Here is an 18,127-nt window from a genome sequence, read left to right as displayed (position 1 = left end):
GACATCATGGGCCCTCTGGACGAGCCTTAGTTAGTCTTGAAACAATGGGCTTTGAATCTTTTTTCCCACTGTGTCCATTCTTCAACGAGGTTGAAATGAGGTCCGGAGGCTCGACTTTTTAAGCCAAAGCGGGCCTCTCCCACGTTGTCACTGTCAGGTCAAGCCCTTCAGCGACATCATGGGCCCTCCGGAGGACCTTTAGTTAGTCTTGAAACAATGGGCTTTGAATCTTTTTTTTTTTCGACTGTGTCCATTCTCCAACGAGGTTGAAATGAGGTCCGGAGGCTCGACTTTTTAAGCCAAAGCGGGCCTCTCCCACGTTGTCACTGTCAGGCCAAGCCCTTCAGCGACATCATGGGCCCTCTGGACGAGCCTTAGTTAGTCTTGAAACAATGGGCTTTCAATCTTTTTTCCCACTGTGTCCATTCTTCAACGAGGTTGAAATGAGGTCCGGAGGCTCGACTTTTTAAGCCAAAGCGGGCCTCTCCCACGTTGTCACTGTCAGGCCAAGCCCTTCAGCGACATCATGGACCCTCTGGACGAGCCTTAGTTAGTCTTGAAACAATGGGCTTTGAATCTTTTTTCCCACTGTGTCCATTCTTCAACGAGGTTGAAATGAGGTCCGGAGGCTCGACTTTTTAAGCCAAAGCGGGCCTCTCCCACGTTGTCACTGTCAGGCCAAGCCCTTCAGCGACATCATGGGCCCTCTGGACGAGCCTTAGTTAGTCTTGAAACAATGGGCTTTGAATCTTTTTTCCCACTGTGTCCATTCTTCAACGAGGTTGAAATGAGGTCCGGAGGCTCGACTTTTTAAGCCAAAGCGGGCCTCTCCCACGTTGTCACTGTCAGGCCAAGCCCTTCAGCGACATCATGGACCCTCTGGACGAGCCTTAGTTAGTCTTGAAACAATGGGCTTTGAATCTTTTTTCCCACTGTGTCCATTCTTCAACGAGGTTGAAATGAGGTCCGGAATCTCGACTTTCTAAGCCAAGGCGGGCCGCTCCCACGATGGCACTGTCAGGCCAAGCCATTCAGCGACATTATGGGCCCTCTGGACCGCCCTTAGTTAGTCTTGAAACAATGGGCTTTGAATCTTTTTTTTTTCCACTGTGTCCATTCTTCGAGGTAGGGGAGAGTCGCGGGACACCCCGCCAGCATATGTCCGATTCCAATGACACCATTACAATCGTTGCAGTCAATCTTAATATCCCTCTCTGGATATAATTTATTAATGTGGTACGGCGTAGGATATGTACCTGTTTGCAATAAGCGCAGTGACTGCCTGAGCCCTGTTCAGTTCTGAATGTGGCAATGGGAATTGCCGGCGTCCTAGATAGTAATGGTTGGTAATGTCATTAAGTTATTAAACGATCTCTATATTCCCTGGTTTGATGGTGAATGGCTCGGTTGCGACTGTCACGGTTAGCAGGTCCTCGTGCCAATTCATGAGCAACCTCACTAATGGTTTACCAGAGTCTCGTTCACTTTCCCCATATGCGCAAGAAACCACCGGATTTCTGTTCTCATAATCTTAATGTTTTCAAAAAGTTTAGCTGCAACTCCAGCTACGTAGCCTTTATAAAGGCTATTTAAAGCGGCTTCTGAATCACTGCAAATTTGCCTGGGTGCCTGCGGATTTCTAGAAATGCACAAGCCACATTGTGAGCACAGCTTCCGTGTGGGAACCGAAACGTGTATTAATTTATCACTTTATAGATAACATGCCTCTTCCCAACTAGGCGGGATTCCGCCATACCCTCGATTCCACCGCGTGCCAATGAGTACGTGCGGCGGAAGAGCACTAACCGTTCGCTACAGAACACGTGATCCATAACCACCATTCTCTAGGCACCCCGCAAAAAACAGAACAAAGGTTGCCTTTATTTAAGGTCCGTTCGATTGGAACAGAGGGCGCAGCAAAAGCGTCAACCAGCCCTGCACCTTTCCTGCGCCTTCTGAAACGAACGGCGTGGTTCAGAGGGTGCCATTGCTGCACCGCTGAAACGAATGGCAGGGTGCAGCACCTCGTGAACTGGTTCAAGCGATGCAAGCGAGTCAAACGTACCTAAATTATTGCGATAGCAATTATACGCACACGCCAAGCGAATTTTCGCCGTCGCCGTGAGATTCCATATAAAGTCCAAGGGTGATAAAATTGTCACCGCGCGCCGTATGCTGTATGTGTGGAGTGAAAGCTTGCAAGGGTGAGCCGGCGATCGCGGCTCAATCTAGCGGGCGCGAAGGAAGCGGAGACCAAACGCGCAGTGATCCGCCGCGCGAAAGGCCGTGAATGGATGGGAAGGAGCAAGGGGTGGGTCGGCGCTGTGCTCCGGTAGCACCTGCGTATTTCGCGACCGGGCGCAACGGGAACTGGCGATCGCGGATATCGCGGCTCAATCTAGCGCGCCATATCTAGAGGAAACCGGGGAAACAGACCGGAAGGGAGGTGGGGGCAGCTTCGACTAAGCCAACAAAAGCGTACTTAGCACGTAAGCGCGCGGTCGCGCGTGCCTTATCTTGAAGGGGATCTGCAGACGGCTCATACCTTCGTGCGCGCTTTCTCGCCGTTCTTGCGTACAAGCTACAGACCGCACGGTCACTTCGCTAGCTGCTGCTGCGGCGCTTGCACACACCAGCGTTTTGACAGCGAGCGTCCGCGCTCGTCGAGTGTGACGTGTTCATGTTTGCTTGTGCGCGCTGACACCATCTTTATTCATTCAGTTAGTAAGCGAATGTTTCCAAGCTTATACAGCCTATAATACTATCCTTACTTCGTATAGCTGTCTACTAATTTGCTATCGCAATCGATGCTTTGCTTTCAAGCGAAACTGCGATTTTTTTTTACTAATAGAAGTTTCTCTTCGCTCTTTCTATGAAGCGCTATTCGCGTTACGATGTCAGCTTTTTTTTTCTTTTTTCGTGATGGAGCGATAGCTTCTCGGCGGGCTAGTCTATTCTAGTACTATCGCCCCGCAAAGGAAGCAGACGACGTAAAGCAAAGGGTATGAGCATTGCTAGAATGGCGAAACCCTCTCCACTTTCTTTTCCTGCCACGGCTGGCGCGTTGCAGCTCTGTAGACTTCGCAGCACGCGGATCACCGCATGTCAAGTGTTCAAGAGGAATCGTCTACCAACTCACGTTATTCTTAAAACCCTTGCATTTAAGACAACAGTAATGGCGACTAGTGGGAATATCTTTGCTGTCAAAACTTTTCATGAAGCGAAGGCCTTTCCAACTGTAGATTTAATCGAAATTAGTGTCATATAGATAAAACATTACACGGCGATTCAATCCAGTGCCCTCTGGCTTAGTAGCGCAACGCCATGGCGTCGGGCGATAAAACATTTCGTAGTTTCAGTCGAAGGACGAATCAATGACAGCGATGGCAAGATTTAGCGTTGCACTTGAACTCCTCGGACGGCGCTTTAACTATACGCAGATGCAACATGCTGGCGCGATGTATAGCACGCGAGGCAATTACTGATGGGCACAAGGAACAGCGCACCGTCAGCTACCAGGCTTAATGAGCCTCGCCGGTGGCGTTGGAGGCGTTACAACTGGATAGTGCACAAGATGAGACCGATGACATTGGTCAGAACCCAGCGAAATATTGCATAACGTCGGCGTGACGTTTAGTCCGTTTCGCTCAGACTAGCACATACGCAACGAAGCTGAGCAGGAACGCTAGTGTACTTGAGTAAAACTATTACAAAGCACGGCTCTCTGGTGCGCGCGTGTGTGTGCGTGGGGGGGGGGGGGGGGGGGGTACCTTCTGAGAGCAGCGGAAGGCAGAACGCTGGCTAGGGCCGCGGTTTTGTAGCGATGCCCTTTCCGATGTCATTCCTTTTCGCGCTTTGTCAGAGCAACTTTCCACCTGCGTTATCAATGGGACCAGTCGAACGTGAACGGCGGGTAAATGTGGCAAAGAATCGAGCGGAAGGCACGGAGAGTTGAAGGCGCGTCCGGTTGCTTCGTCGTTTTTGCAGACAAACGCATGTAATTTCTGAAGGCTCTATAAACATCCGCGCATGCGCCGCCGATAACGGCACAGCCCAACGGCGGAGGTGCCGACGGCGGGAATGCGCCTGGAACGTCCGTATAATTGCTATGCAATAAAACATTGCAACTTTTCAACTTTCATAAGGACAAACCTTGCATGCCCACGAAGAACATCATGGGGACATGCTGCGTACATTTTACGGACATATGCCAGGGCCTTTTGCCGTGTTGGCCATGATGTCTTACGTTCGCAGCACACGTTGCGACAGATGCAACGGGCAGAGCGCCCACGCATTAAGAACAAGTACAGCCTCCAGCATTTTTAACTATATCACGCGAGAGTCGACCGCACGCAGCATCAGCGCCTTACAACAGCGATAATCTGCCAGGCGCAGGCGCACAAAGCAGCGCTAGCGCAAACGTCGTCTGCCACGCTGTTTCTTGCAGGACGATGCATGCCCTATCATAATGCCAGTATTAGCCTCCTTAAACAAAAAAAAAAAACAAGAAGGAAAACAAAAGCGGTGAGAACAAAACCATGCGCACGACTTCAAACCGCGATCTACCGACGCCCGTTCTCTTTATCTTCCCTGTTACTGCAGCAAAAGAAACTGCGCAGAGTTGATGCGCAAGCAAACTGGAATAAAACAAAAATAATACACAAGAACGATGAGTTGTTAGGAATGTGAACCGTTGTATGTGCCTGTTTTGTGGGACTGGGAACAAAAGTTATGCGAGCGTTATCATCAATCTTGAAAAAAAAATAGACACTTTGAAGCGCTACAAGCAGATCTCAGCTGGCGCCGTATTTTTCCGATTTGATTATGCCTCCTCGGGTGCCGACGGAAAAAAAGAGCGCGTCATAGCAATGTCGCGGTGTGGTCATTCTCAATGAGAAGTAGTTATGAGCCTTGGAATAACTCAAGTGACCGTCGCCAAAATAGTTCAGGCTTTTCGTGAGGAACGTCGTATTGGCGACGCCCCTGGGAATTTGAATCGCAAAACAAGCGAAGACGAGGACCAAGTCCTTGTTACTGCAGCCTGCCACGTGCCCTTTATTATTGCAGGCAAACTGAGAAAGGCTGTACACTCTTAAGCAAAATTAACGCCCTTTTGCCACACAATAATAATCGTCATCTGTCTTGTCCGCATTTCCTTTCTTTAGCGCGGTGAGCCCGGTACTTCCAAGTCACAAACGGCATGCCCGTTATCAGCATGACAGAGCATTCTCTACAGGAAAGTAGCTAGCGCAGCGTTTTCAAAGAAGGAAAGCAAGCACACTCAAACAAAATTACGCCCTTTGGGTAGTATTTTGCCACACAACAAACGTCATCTGCCTTGTCCGCATTTCCTTTCTTTAACGCTGAGAGCCCGGTACTTCGACTTACACACCTCAAAGGGTGTACCTTTGTCTAAGAGTGCAAGAGATGACGTTTATTGTTGTGTGGCAAATATACACCCCAAAGGGTGTACATTTGCTTAAGAGTGTACACTCTAAAAATGTTTACACGCTTTGGAGTGTATATTTGCCACACAACAATAATCGTTATCTGTCTTGCCTGCATTTCCTTTCTTGAAAACGCTGCGCTCGTTACTTTCCTGTCGAGAATGCTCTGTCATGCTGATAACGCGCATTCCGTTCGTGACTTGGAAGCACCGGGCCCGCAGCGTTAAAGAAAGGAAATGCGGGCAAGACAGATGACAATTATTGTCGTGTGGCAAATATACACCCCAAGGGGTGCACCTGTTTTTAGAGTGTAGGTGTAGACGTGAGCAATGACACGGTGCGCAGACGACTAAGCTGGTTTGAAAAATCGAGCTGATGCCCAGAAGTCGAAACTTTCAGCGGCTTCTATTGTGAAAATGCTGCAGTTTACCCGCGATCATCTACAATGGACGATGGACGATTGGCAAGATGTTTCGACAGACGTGTCAACGATTTGCACAGAATGGGGCCAGAATCTTAGAATGTACTGGCCAGCCCTTACAAGGTATTAAGTGAGAAATTTTTATTCTTAGCTTGACAGCACTCTGATGTTTAAAAAAAGAATATTAACGACAAGTGCAGTGTCACAATATGATTGTTGGTCACATACATAAATGTTTGATGTGTAAACGACATCATGCAATTTTAGCTACAAGTGGATGTCTCTGTACTTACAAGGCGCAATTATTACTTCTGGCAGTGTTCCACATGTTAGAAATCTAATACTGGTGTTCGAAAACGAGAGGGATGTAGATGCTTAGGAGTTTTGAGCAAACTACTCAAAACAATCACATTCCAGCGCATGTAAAGTCGTTAAAGGCACACCGGCGAGACGTCACTCCTTAAGCTATCCCAGCCAAGCCCCTTTAATTCCTCTTTCCACTATCGTTGACAATTGCCTGTCTTTTCTCTTGCTCCCACTACTTTGTTCACAGGTTTTTATCACGGTAGTAGAATTATACGATATGATGGCGCAATAAGGTAATATGATATGATTCTGGGAGCGTGTCGCTGTGTGGAGACACGCGGAGTTCAGCGAAGCTTAGAATGCACGTTGATGAATCGAAGAAATAAAGCAAAGCTATTGCATTTTCATTTAATTTCACAATTACACTTTGTTCCGTAACAAAAAAAGCAAGTATTTTTGTTGAACTGATACTACCATGAAAAATGCATTCTGCTTTTATAGGTACGCTCCGCAGTACACTCACGAGGTCATATGGCTGAAAGAGTATCAACACCTGGGATGTAGTAACTAAAGACGGCCTCGGCCCGCTCTCTCGGATAAAGGGCCGCTTCTGTGCTGAGGCCTACATCAGAATCATTGATAACGAACTTCCTCACCTCCTGGACGGGCCCTTTAGGGATGGATACATCTACAACACGACCTATCGCCAGTGCATACAGCACACGCTGTGAAAGAACACCTGCAAGAACTTTGTATTATGACGCTGTCCTGGCCACACCAGGGAGCAGATCTGAACAAGATTGAAAACGTTTGCGGAATCCTAAAATGTAATTTTTCAAAGATGAGCCTCGAAAGTGCACCACCCGACAAATTATGGGAAGTAGTGGAAAACGAATGGGAAATTCTCAGGGATGATGTGGACTTGGTATCCCCACTGTATGCATCCTTGCCGAGGCACATCGCAGGCATTGAACAATCGGGAGGGGCATTTCAGCCTTATTGATGTCGCATTTGCCTTTCGTGAAACTTTTCTTTCTTGCCTTGATAAACACAAAATGTACCAGGAAAACTTAAACTCGTGAATAAAACAAGTCACAGCTTCACATTCTAAGGCTATACACGGGAGTTTCCTACTGAACAAAATGTTCGTGACGTTTCTATCTGCGATTGTGCGCGTTGCAGGCACCTTTAGAGTGTTGCGTCCTGAAAGGAACAGCGCGGCAGACGACGCTAGCGCTGCTTTGTGCAGCTGCGCATACTACTGCCGGTCTCGCAGATTATCGCCATTGTGAGGTGCTGATACTGCGTGCGGCAACGCTTGCGTAAAATGCTGGAGGCTGCACAACATGTGCGCACGTTACTCACGCATGCACAGGAGCAGAAGTGCAGTATGCTCCTCATTCTTCTAGGCCTTCCACCCCACGCAAGTGACTAATTGAACTAAACTTTTCTAATTGCCTACGTACCAATTGCCAAGTACTAGGTACACATGAGCTGCATACATGATAGCTTCAAATTGCAATTCGAACATGAGAAAACATAATTCTGTTATGAAGCAACTCAAAGATAACGCCTCTTGGAGGACAACTAAATATTCATGTGCATGCCAAAAAAAGTCCATCTGCGATATCCTTGGGTCATACTTGGTAGGATATCCAAAACATGACCATGTCCGATACAATGAGACGTCCGCGGCAGGATATCCAAATCTGGACGTCCTGTGAATGTACCATTTGTATCTGAAACGGTGGATGGTCACTCAGACATGTTTCGAATGTCCTACGAACGAAGTGCTTTAATTGGGAAATTAAGAACTGCACAAAAAGCAATGGAACAAAAAATGTTAGGCATAACGTTTGGAGACGGCAAGAGAGCGGTGTGGATCTGAGAATAAACTGCTGCAGCTGATATTCTAGTTGACACTGACATTAAAGGGGCCCTGAACCACTTTTTATCGAAGCAGAGAAATGCATTGCAAGTTAAAATAGACGATTTAAAAAATATTTCGCCACAAAATTTACTTCAATGCATTCAGCAGGAGCAGCATTATGGCAATCAAAGGTCACGTACCATCTCATTGGCGGTGCTCCCGCTCCTTCTATGCTCCTTCACTGCGAAGGCTACGGCGAAGCAGGGTATGCCCAAACGCTCCACCTACTAACGTCACCGTGGCGCGCGATTCCCAATTGCCTCCGCCAGCGGACTCGTCGCGGCACCCCACAGCGGCTGCGGTATCTATACGCTCCATAGCAGACCGCAGCTACATGCAACTGCAGTGCGTATGCACAGCGTTGGTTTTGTGCACTACAGGGATTGATTGCGCGCTCGCACTCATATGCTCCAGTCTGGCCATGCTACGTGGCGCGGACCTGCTTTGTCCTGCACCAGCTTGACTGACGGATAGCAGCCACATACAACTTGGGCATCTTGAAGTGCTAGCAATAACTCAATACGAAGCGAAGTCTTCCAAGGCATCTAACCAGGAGCGGCCAGGAGTGAGCGTGCGCTGTAAAGCGTGCATGTGGTCTGACCTCAAATTTCGCTGGGTTCGAGGTTGAGTGCTCAAAACTAGTCGAAATTAGCGAGACCCGATGGCCACAACACTGATAAGCAGGGTGGCCAAAGTTGCTACGCGGGTGGCCGCACACGGAGCGTGAGCAGATGATAGTTCGCTTCCTCCGGAAGGACGTAACTATTATCGAGATTCGAAAGCAGATTTTCACTTATTTTGACCTGCACCAATATATACTCAGTAACAGTAGGAAGAAACGCACTCATCAAAGCACCCTTCTTCACTGATGTCAGCTACTGGCCAATAGCAGCCGTGTAGGGGAATCTGCTATGTTATGAAATAAAGCGTCCAGAAAAGAGTGAGGAACAGGCTTCTGTTGAAAAGAGAGCGACTGAGAAAAAGGCGACTTCACACTCAACTTGTGAGCTCCACGCGCCACGCACGAGTGCAAAATTTGGCTAAGATGTTCACATCAGCATATGCTATCCGCAGACTGTGTTTTTTCATTAAGCCCGAGGGATGGTTCAGGACCCTTTTAAGAGAAAAAAAGAAATGAAGCTGGGCAGGCCATGTGATGTGTAGGGCAGAGAACCGGTGGACCCTCCGAGTTACAGAATGGGTGGCAAAGGAAAGAAGCACCGTCAAGGATCGCAGAAAATTAGGAAAGTTGCAGGCGCAAGTTGGAATCGGCTAGTGCAAGACAGGGGTAATTGGAGATCACTAGGAGAGGCCTTCGTCCTACAGTGGACATCAGAAAAGGCTAATAATGATGTTGAAAGAAATTTAGACCTGTAATGCTCAAGCACTGCTACCCTAGAGTCACCAGCAACTCTGATAAAAGAAATCCATCAGCCACCCAGGAAATCCGGTCCCTCATCCATTGGCTGCCTTCAGGGGCCACAGAAGAAGCAGATGCCACACTCAGACAGGCTCACTGGTGCCCTACACTGATGTGAGCTACACAGACAAACAAGTGGTTACGCCCACCGCTGGGCCTGGGCACCCAGTCATAAGTATGTGTATCATCTGACAACTCCGATCCCACTGATCGGTGCTGAAACTATGGCCCTACAAGACGCACAACATGGCGACAACTGCTTCTGTGTCACTGACTATGGTTATAATATGCAGGGACACCACCTCAGCCATAAAACAGATTCGAAAAGTACACAATGCTTACCCTTTGGCAGATGAAATATACCACATGGCTGCACAAGCACCCTGTCAGCTTCAGATACAGTGGACTCCACGAAACCCCGTTTTCGCTCACATACAAACTGACACCACTACCCACAGTGGGCTACCACCTACATTGGACGAACCTTTCTCAAATGCCCCAAGGGTGATTTCCTCCACCGCAAGAAAATTCTCCATCGCACCACGCGAGATTTAATTCCGTGTCGTTCAAACCTCCCAGGCAACCTTACCCAACAGGAGGTGGTGGTGTTGCGGAGAATCCATCTGGGGGCGGCACTTACCCCAATGGTCACCTATGCCTGGCCATATTTCTGTGGACCATTTAGGGATACCTGCCCATATTGCTATGCTCCAGCGTCTGCGGCTACAATCAAACACCTATTGCAAACATACCCTGGCCTGAATCTGTGGCTACAATCAAACACCTATTGTGGACATGCCCTGGCCTGAACCATATCCGACGGTGCTACCTGCAAACAGTGGGCCCTCATCCCACAAGACCATCGGACTAGGATTCTTAGACCAACCACCGAGCACTGCTGATGTGCACACTGAAATCGTCCTACACCATATGCAGTGACATGAAAGTATGAGACAATATTACATCGAATTATATGCCACATACCACTATTTTTTATAATTTGATGAACTACATTTAGCTGCAAATACAAGCCTGGGAAAAGTATCTTCGTAGCGTTGCCTACTACGTACGAAACAGCATTCAAATGAAGCACTTATTAAGCCAGCTGGTGTCCCATTAACAAATCGCACAAGGTGCGCCAGGTGACAAGCGATTGATGATGGTCGGTATAAGCAAATATCCGACCACTTCTAGAAAGCTATTTGCTTCAACAGACACTTTTGGAATAGCATTTGTCACCTTACGTACGTTAAATGCAAGTACCTTTGCGGGACGTTACAGTGCGTATCCCTTCAAGATGTTTAGTTTAATGTACAGGAATACAAATGTAAGGAAGACGGAAGACAGGGCGCCGTCTGGTGCCTCGTTCCAAATCTATCCATGTCAAGGCAATCCATTAGCAACGATCCTGTTGTTGCTACGTAGACGCATCTCGTTAGGCCTACAGGCACCAGAATCGCCGAATGATCTCAGAAATTGAACGTGCTACACGCACGTCTAATTCAAGTAAGTTTAGAGGAAGCAAAAGCTCACTTCAATAGTTTATGGCAATTAATGAGAGTGATAACATAGCCACCACGAGAATTCATGCTGAAGCGAGAGCCACGAGCCCCGCCATGTTCCACAATGCTATTTCTTAGCGTGCGTGAACATTACAAATGTTATGGACGGTTTCCCTCGCACGATAACAGCAGCGAGAGAGCGGCCCCAAGAAACTTCCGGTCATGGGCCTCATCAGTCTGCTACGCCGGAACACAAAGCGTGTTTTGAAGTTCTTCCACTGAGCGGAAAGTCTACTTTTAAGTTTTGAGATAAAAGACATGCACATTACACCTTAATATTAATACATAAATATTTCTCGTATAACTTGCGGGAATGCTGACTTGTAAAATTGTCGTTATGTACAGAGGAAAAGTGCTGAAAAGCTGCGGGCTCAGATTTTAACGCACTGCTCCTACTCAATATAGCGGCCAATGCTTTTCTTGCTCACTAGATTTAGCGGGCTACGTGAGTGAGCAAAACCGGAAGTCGTCCAGGCCCTATGTTTGTAAACAGTGAAAGCGTCTATATTTGCCAAATAATGTCTTATCATAGCGCATGTAAACTGCAGAAACCCAATAACGTTCGGAGCATGCACAGTGAGGACAACACTATTTTTGTTTGCACGTAATGTGTTTACATTTGGTTGCAAACACTATTCTAAACCTGTCTATTAAAAGAATTATGCATTTGATGGCGTACGTTTGTTGCAGTGAGGATACTTAGGTTGCACTTGTTACATTGCGTATTTCCGTAAAGAACAGAGTCGCTAAAGAGCACACCTGTAGAGGCAGCATAGATGGCTTTTTATATAAGCTGATTCAACATGTTTGTCGTCTCTAATGGTGCGAGCGCCGCTGTAGGAAGTTACCACCATCCTCTTATTCCAAAGCCACCACAGAGAGAACGGCAGCAGGAGAAGCCTGTCCTTCCCGAGCAAAGTGCTGCAGCGTGTAAACCTACACACCCCACAAAGCCCACACATGACAGCACATGCGTCTCAAAGAGCTAGTTGGTGTTCAACGACAATCACGCAGTTCAACTTGGTTGCCTTTATATCGCCGGTGAAAGTCCGATGATCAAGCTCAGACCGCCAACCACGGAAACAAGTGAAAGAGGAAAAGAAAGCTATTTGCTTTAACCACAGGATCGAGTGTCAAGAATGAGCAATCTGGGATGCTATTATGAACACGGCCATATTAGCGTTTTCAGTCACTCAAAGGGGATGAGATGGCGGGATTCGAAAGTGTCCTGAATAGCACCTCTGATCACACAACAGCCCATCTCGTCACCAATGCATACACTACAACAGACACACCCTTTTAGCTTATCTTGTCCCCAAACAACAATTGTCAGCTACCACTACTTTCCAGTGAAGAACACGTGCCATGTGCAGCAATATTTTCGTCTCATTTGCTGTTTTCCTTCCTACCTACAATAAATGAACTTGCTACTACTACTACTACTACTACTACTAAAAAGTCGGCTTAGCTGGAATTTGGGTTGCAACTCTGCAAGGTCACAAAAGCCCGTCTATGTTTTACTTTGTGCCTTGTCTGCACAGCAGCACTCGCATTTATCACTTAAGATAATGAGCTTGGTGGCAGCCACCACCAGTTCATTTTAAAGGGCCCTCATCAGGTTCTGGCGTTGCAAACAAACAAGCACGACTCACAGATCACATGGTTGCAATCACCTCTGCAAAGTATGTATGAGGCTGTGTGGCGTGAAAAAAGGCTGACATTTCAAAGAGAAGGCCGCACCCCCTTCCACTTGAAAGCGAAGGTCACATGCACAAGTACCTCTTCGCAAAACACACTGCCTGCAACATCACCGACCATGGCACATGACTTCAGTTAATCATCCAATGTGGAATACCGCCAATGAAAACATGTTTCGCAGTAAAATACAAGAGAAAAGAAACAAAAGGAGGCGGGGATCGTCTCGCGACCATGACTCGGTCCTTTGGCTTCGTTATGTCGAGGAAAAGGAGGACAGTGTCTCTGTTGGCCGTTGCGCTCACCTTCTGGCATTATGGCAACAGGACAATTCAATTTCTTTTATCTCTTCCAACCAGTAACCACTTCGAAAAATTTTCTCGGTAAAACACACCCTAAACAGTGTTTTATAACTTCCAGTATATAACCGAAATTGTATAACATAATATCCATCTGTTCACATAACCACTCTTAAATAAATGGGAGAGAGCGTTCTATACAGAGTCAGGAAGAAGACAGAAGGCAAGCGGAGGAAAGCCTTGTGAAAAGCTAGGCACCACAAGTAGCCGAAATGTTGGTTGGACGCACCCAACACATTGCAAGATAGTCGAGCCACTGCTCCTATCTTCCTCAATGGTCTAGACCACGACACTAGCCTCGCCCCTAGCTACAGCACTGGCTTGCCACTTCAAGCAATGCATAAAATCTTCAGTGCACTCACGATACAATCGTGATGACTCAATGCATAAATGGTAGCTAGGAAATCGCAATATGACGCACTTATCCGGAACTAAATCTCTTCACGAGTGATTCAAACAGCAGCAGAAATGGTCTACTCTGGGTAGCACTCATGCTGCTCCACCAGCAACAAGAGAAACGACGTACTCAGCAGCAGATTCCCAAAACTATCTAAATGAAAGATAGCAGTGGGAGAGAGACATTTTTCAAAAATACCAGTGCTGAAGATCAGGGCCTTTGAAATCACTGGCACGCCACTTTGCTCCATTGAGTTCACATTCCATCAATTTTCAGGCAGATCAGAACTTAAATGCTGGTCAAAAAGATTGTGAGAATTGCTGGAAACATTTGAAATGCTGCCAGTACTGTCAGAACTAAAGTCAACAATATTGTCAAGACTTCTTTCACTTTACAAGGCAAAAATAATAATGAAGCCTGCAAAATGTTTTTCATGCATTTGCACAGGTGGCAGCACAGGAGCTGGAGTTTCCAAATATACAGAATAATTTTTCATGTGTATTTACGCTTGTACGCTAAACTTCGAATTCTATGCCTGGTTGACATGCATGATCAAGACATTGACTTGATGTTTGACAAAGAAAATAAAGGACGCAGCAAGCAGAAGTAGAGTCTGCCCAGGTGCTGCCTTTGCTTTTGCACATTGTACACTTCTATTGCCGAGTGAATTGCAGTGAAGCAAGTTGCAAGGAGCTGAAGTTGATGTCCAGCACATCCTTTTAGTAGCCTTAGTACTCTCCGCACTAAATCTGCAACAAACCAATCCTCAAATGACTAAGGCAGGAATGAAAACTCAAATTAAGCTTCACAACAAGTGGTGAATGCTTTTCACATTTCTCTGTCCAAAGGTTTCCGTTCGCCAAGTGAATAATCTCATCCTTACCCAGGAACCATTTAGGGATATAAAACCTTTGTTGCAAAGCTTTTCCTGTTCATTCATGGGAAAGCTGAGGCACTCTGCGGCTGCATTTGAAGATAGAGCTGTCATGTCATGTCTAAAGTGGCTCATTTGCTGCCCACTGCTTGTTAGGCACTTTCCTCAGTGGACCTTAAAACACAGCCTTTTTCTCAGTAGCATTTCTTTTTAGAGAGGGCATGCTGCTAACATTGAACATGTTTACACTTCACCTACAAGCTTTCATTTTGATCTTGCAACCACCTCTCAGAAAGATTGCTGCACCAGCATCAATAATCTTGCACCTTGAATGCAAGCTGCACTGAACTTATTCATTATATTTAACCCCCCATGCATGATGCAAGACCCCCATGGTGTACATGGAATGCTGATCAGACTCCTAGCTGCTAGACAGTGGTATCCTGGTGCTTCTATTTATCTGCACCATGTGATACATTATTCAGCCTTCAGCATGGCACCACCAAGCTGTAAAGAACAATTCTGGCATGTTGCAGTGGAGTTCACTATCAATTAAGAACTGTTTTACGAATGTAAATGTCAATTCGTATTCACAAGAGTCTAGCAGAAGGCTTGTGCTATGTAATAAAATGTAGACATCATTGTCAGTATGGTTTACATAGTCCTGTTATCAACATGCAATGCTCCCAGCCCAATGAATGCATGAATGCTTACACAATCAATGCTCCAGGAATTCTGTATAGCTAGCAGAGCGAAGGGAAACCACTGGACAGCAAGCAATTGGTTATCACAGATTTTTGTGATAACCAATGTTTTCTCTAATGCGCTACCCACCACACTTAGTTCTTGCAACTGCCACATATCAATAAATCAATAGCAATAAAAGCAAGAAAAAAAACATAAAAATGAAGAACCTGTCATTGTTCCTCTCCTACCAAAAATTTTTTCAGCATATCAAGCAGATTGTGTGATCTAAGCTCCTTCAAGCTGAAATGCAACATTTGTATATCATATGTTCCATGCATGAAAACCTGTTTTTAGTTTGATGATAACAGGAAGCCGCTACATAAACAAAGACAGTGCCCTTTGATAATAGGTGATTTAAGATTGTGCAGTTAAAGTAAGCAGTCCACTACCAGTGCAAAGAGCGCCACAGTGAGGTGGCTGATAAGCATTTTTGGTAATAAGCCTGACTGTAACCAATATGGAAATTTCAGAAAAAGAGCAGAGGCATACGCAATTCAGAACATAAAGAAGGGGGGAGGGGGAACAGGCCTGCAGTACAGACACCTGGCAGATTGCCTCTGCAGCAATCTTGATACACTGAAGTTTCGAGAGACGTTTCCCCAAAGCTCATCTACAAAAACAGAAAACGAACACCACGAACATACACAAATAAGCATCACAGTTCTGCATTGCTAGCCACAACCTGTGAACAAGAAGGCCAGCAATTCACAAAGGAGCTCCAATATACTTTCACATTTCTCATAAAATTGACTCCCATGATTCCATTCACAGCATACTTGTCAAATAACAGAAGCACACACAAAAAAAATTATTAACAGAAGCACACACACACAAAAATTTCTGAAATCCTTCCACACTGTCCATATCACACCTGCATCAAATTACACTGTAACAATTATAGGCCTACATTTCATCATGCAAACATTGCAGAGAAAAAATTAAGGTTTCAGAATATTCTGCAGCCAAATGGAGATGCTACATCATGAAGCACATGCTTTCATTTTTTTTATCGCTGCAAAAGCAGAAATGCCAACATTAAATGCACTTTTTACCATTGTTCCTGAAACCAATTTTTTAAGCTGTTAAGTACAACTGCTTGGGAACAGCAAGTTTTATTTTCTAATTTTAGTTGCATTTTGGACTTTCCATACAGTTTTATCATTGGCACTGCTGAGCTACTGGACAGAAGTTTAGGCCATATCCCTGCCTTATGGCACCAAGGCCAAGTGCCAAGCTGTTGAGCACTGGTAGCACTATCTGCCTTTCAAAGATAAGGCAATCACTCTTGATAAATAGTGCTGTTTGCCTTGGCTACTTCATGTGCAGAAGGTGAAACTTTGCTCGCGCCCAGCACGGCAATAAAAATTATGACTCACACTGGGTGGAGCTAAGTGTACCTATACTGTGCACCACAGACTACTTAAATATCAGATGGCTGCTGCTTCTCATCATCAAGTGCGAACTTCTCTGAACCTGAAATTTAGATACCAGCCACAATAAGAGTGCACAAAACCGAACCAGGTGCACACAGTATAGCTAAAGCAAACAGCCCTGATGTTTGCCTGGAGGCCAGTGCTGACAACAGCATGATGGCGCTCCATGGCTGACCAGTGTTGTTTAAAGAGAGGAGGAGGGTTGGGGGGGGTCGGTGCAGTGGCTACCTCCGGTTGGGCCTCGGAGCCTTGGCACTGGGCACTCCTGCATTGATGCCAAACCCATTGTTGTGGCTGGGCAGAGGCATACGCATGGAACTGTAAGGCATCCCTTGACGTCCTCCTCCTCCTCGTGGGGCAAAGCCCAGCCCACCAGGGTGGCCATTGCCTGTTGCAAGAAGAAAAAGAAAAGAGTTCACAAGACTGAGAAGCATGCACAGTTAAACTGATTTGTTGGACAGTAATCATGAATACAGATAAAGAGTGAATCTGTTTGGCAACAGCCATTAATCTTACAATATCTGAAGGTGGAGAAATGAGGATGACAAGCTTCCTAAATGAATAACTACAGTACATAGAAACAGGATGTAACTGGCATTTTGTTTACAGTGTTGTGTATCCTTTAGCATATTGGTCTAACTTCAAGTGAAACAAGCCTGTGTGTTTGCCAAGATTACACACACCACCAGTGCATGCCTCCTCTGCCAAATGGAACTGTGCAATGATGGGGGCCCAGCTTCAAAAAACTTCTCTTACACGAGTGTGCTTTGAAATCTTATGCAAGTGTGTTTTACAATTAGCTGGTGCTCACATGCCAGTAAATATGACAGCAAGAACGACGGTACTGACTACACTATAGGAAGCACGCCAGCTAATCATAACCCATGCTTGCATAAGAGGATTTTTGCGAATCTGGGCCCAGGTTCATTATCTAACAAGTCCTGACTTAAACAGCTCCAGTCAAACCCACTTATAGCAATAATGAAAGACCAATGAAATGCCATTAACAACCAGTAACAGTAGTAACCAAGCTATTCTACAAAAATGGCTACTTCAAGATATTTAATGTCATAATACACAGTTACAATAATCAGTGCCTTTAGATGAGGTAACTTGTGCCATTTGGAAGGAAATGAAGGTACTAAACATTGTTTGATAAACTATGTGTATCGGCTAGTCATTTGCAGATGAAAAGAGCCGCGACAGTTGTATTGCTGTGCCGTGTGCTTGCCGTATTGTCAGCATTGTGAACAGGCACAGGGGCCATACAGCACAGTTGTTACTAAAGGTAGCAGCAAGTTCTAATGCTATTAACGCTATGTGTTGCTCCCCAAAAGCTTGAATCTGCAGAACATAAGTTTGACTGCATCATCAGCTAAGTTGGCACTCCTGTCTATCTTACTCTGCACTCTTTAAGCACCATAATAGACTTGATTGATAAGGGAAACGAAGCTAAATGCTTTCTTACATTAAATGATAGGCTGCATAACTGCTATTTCCTGTGTCACACGTGAGGTGTGCTTTAAACACAATTTC

At 46.0% G+C, this 18,127-nt stretch overlaps 1 protein-coding gene across 5 annotated transcripts in view; it reads right to left on the bottom strand.

Moving 5' to 3' along the window:
• The window catches only part of LOC126545780 (SOSS complex subunit B2), a 94,435-nt gene that overhangs the window by 20,555 nt on the left and 55,753 nt on the right, over positions 1-18,127 (bottom strand). For all 5 annotated transcript variants that reach the window (XM_055061300.1, XM_055061301.1, XM_055061302.2 and 2 more), the window contains exon 7: positions 16,820-16,979. In XM_055061300.1, coding sequence (XP_054917275.1) covers positions 16,820-16,979 — 160 coding nt within the window. The remainder of the gene's footprint in view (positions 1-16,819; positions 16,980-18,127) is intronic.

This window comes from Dermacentor andersoni, chromosome 1, assembly GCF_023375885.2.
Source record: "Dermacentor andersoni chromosome 1, qqDerAnde1_hic_scaffold, whole genome shotgun sequence".
Classification (NCBI taxonomy): domain Eukaryota; kingdom Metazoa; phylum Arthropoda; class Arachnida; order Ixodida; family Ixodidae; genus Dermacentor; species Dermacentor andersoni.
Note: the sequence above shows the minus strand (reverse complement) of the source record. Positions and strands in the feature narration are given on the sequence as shown.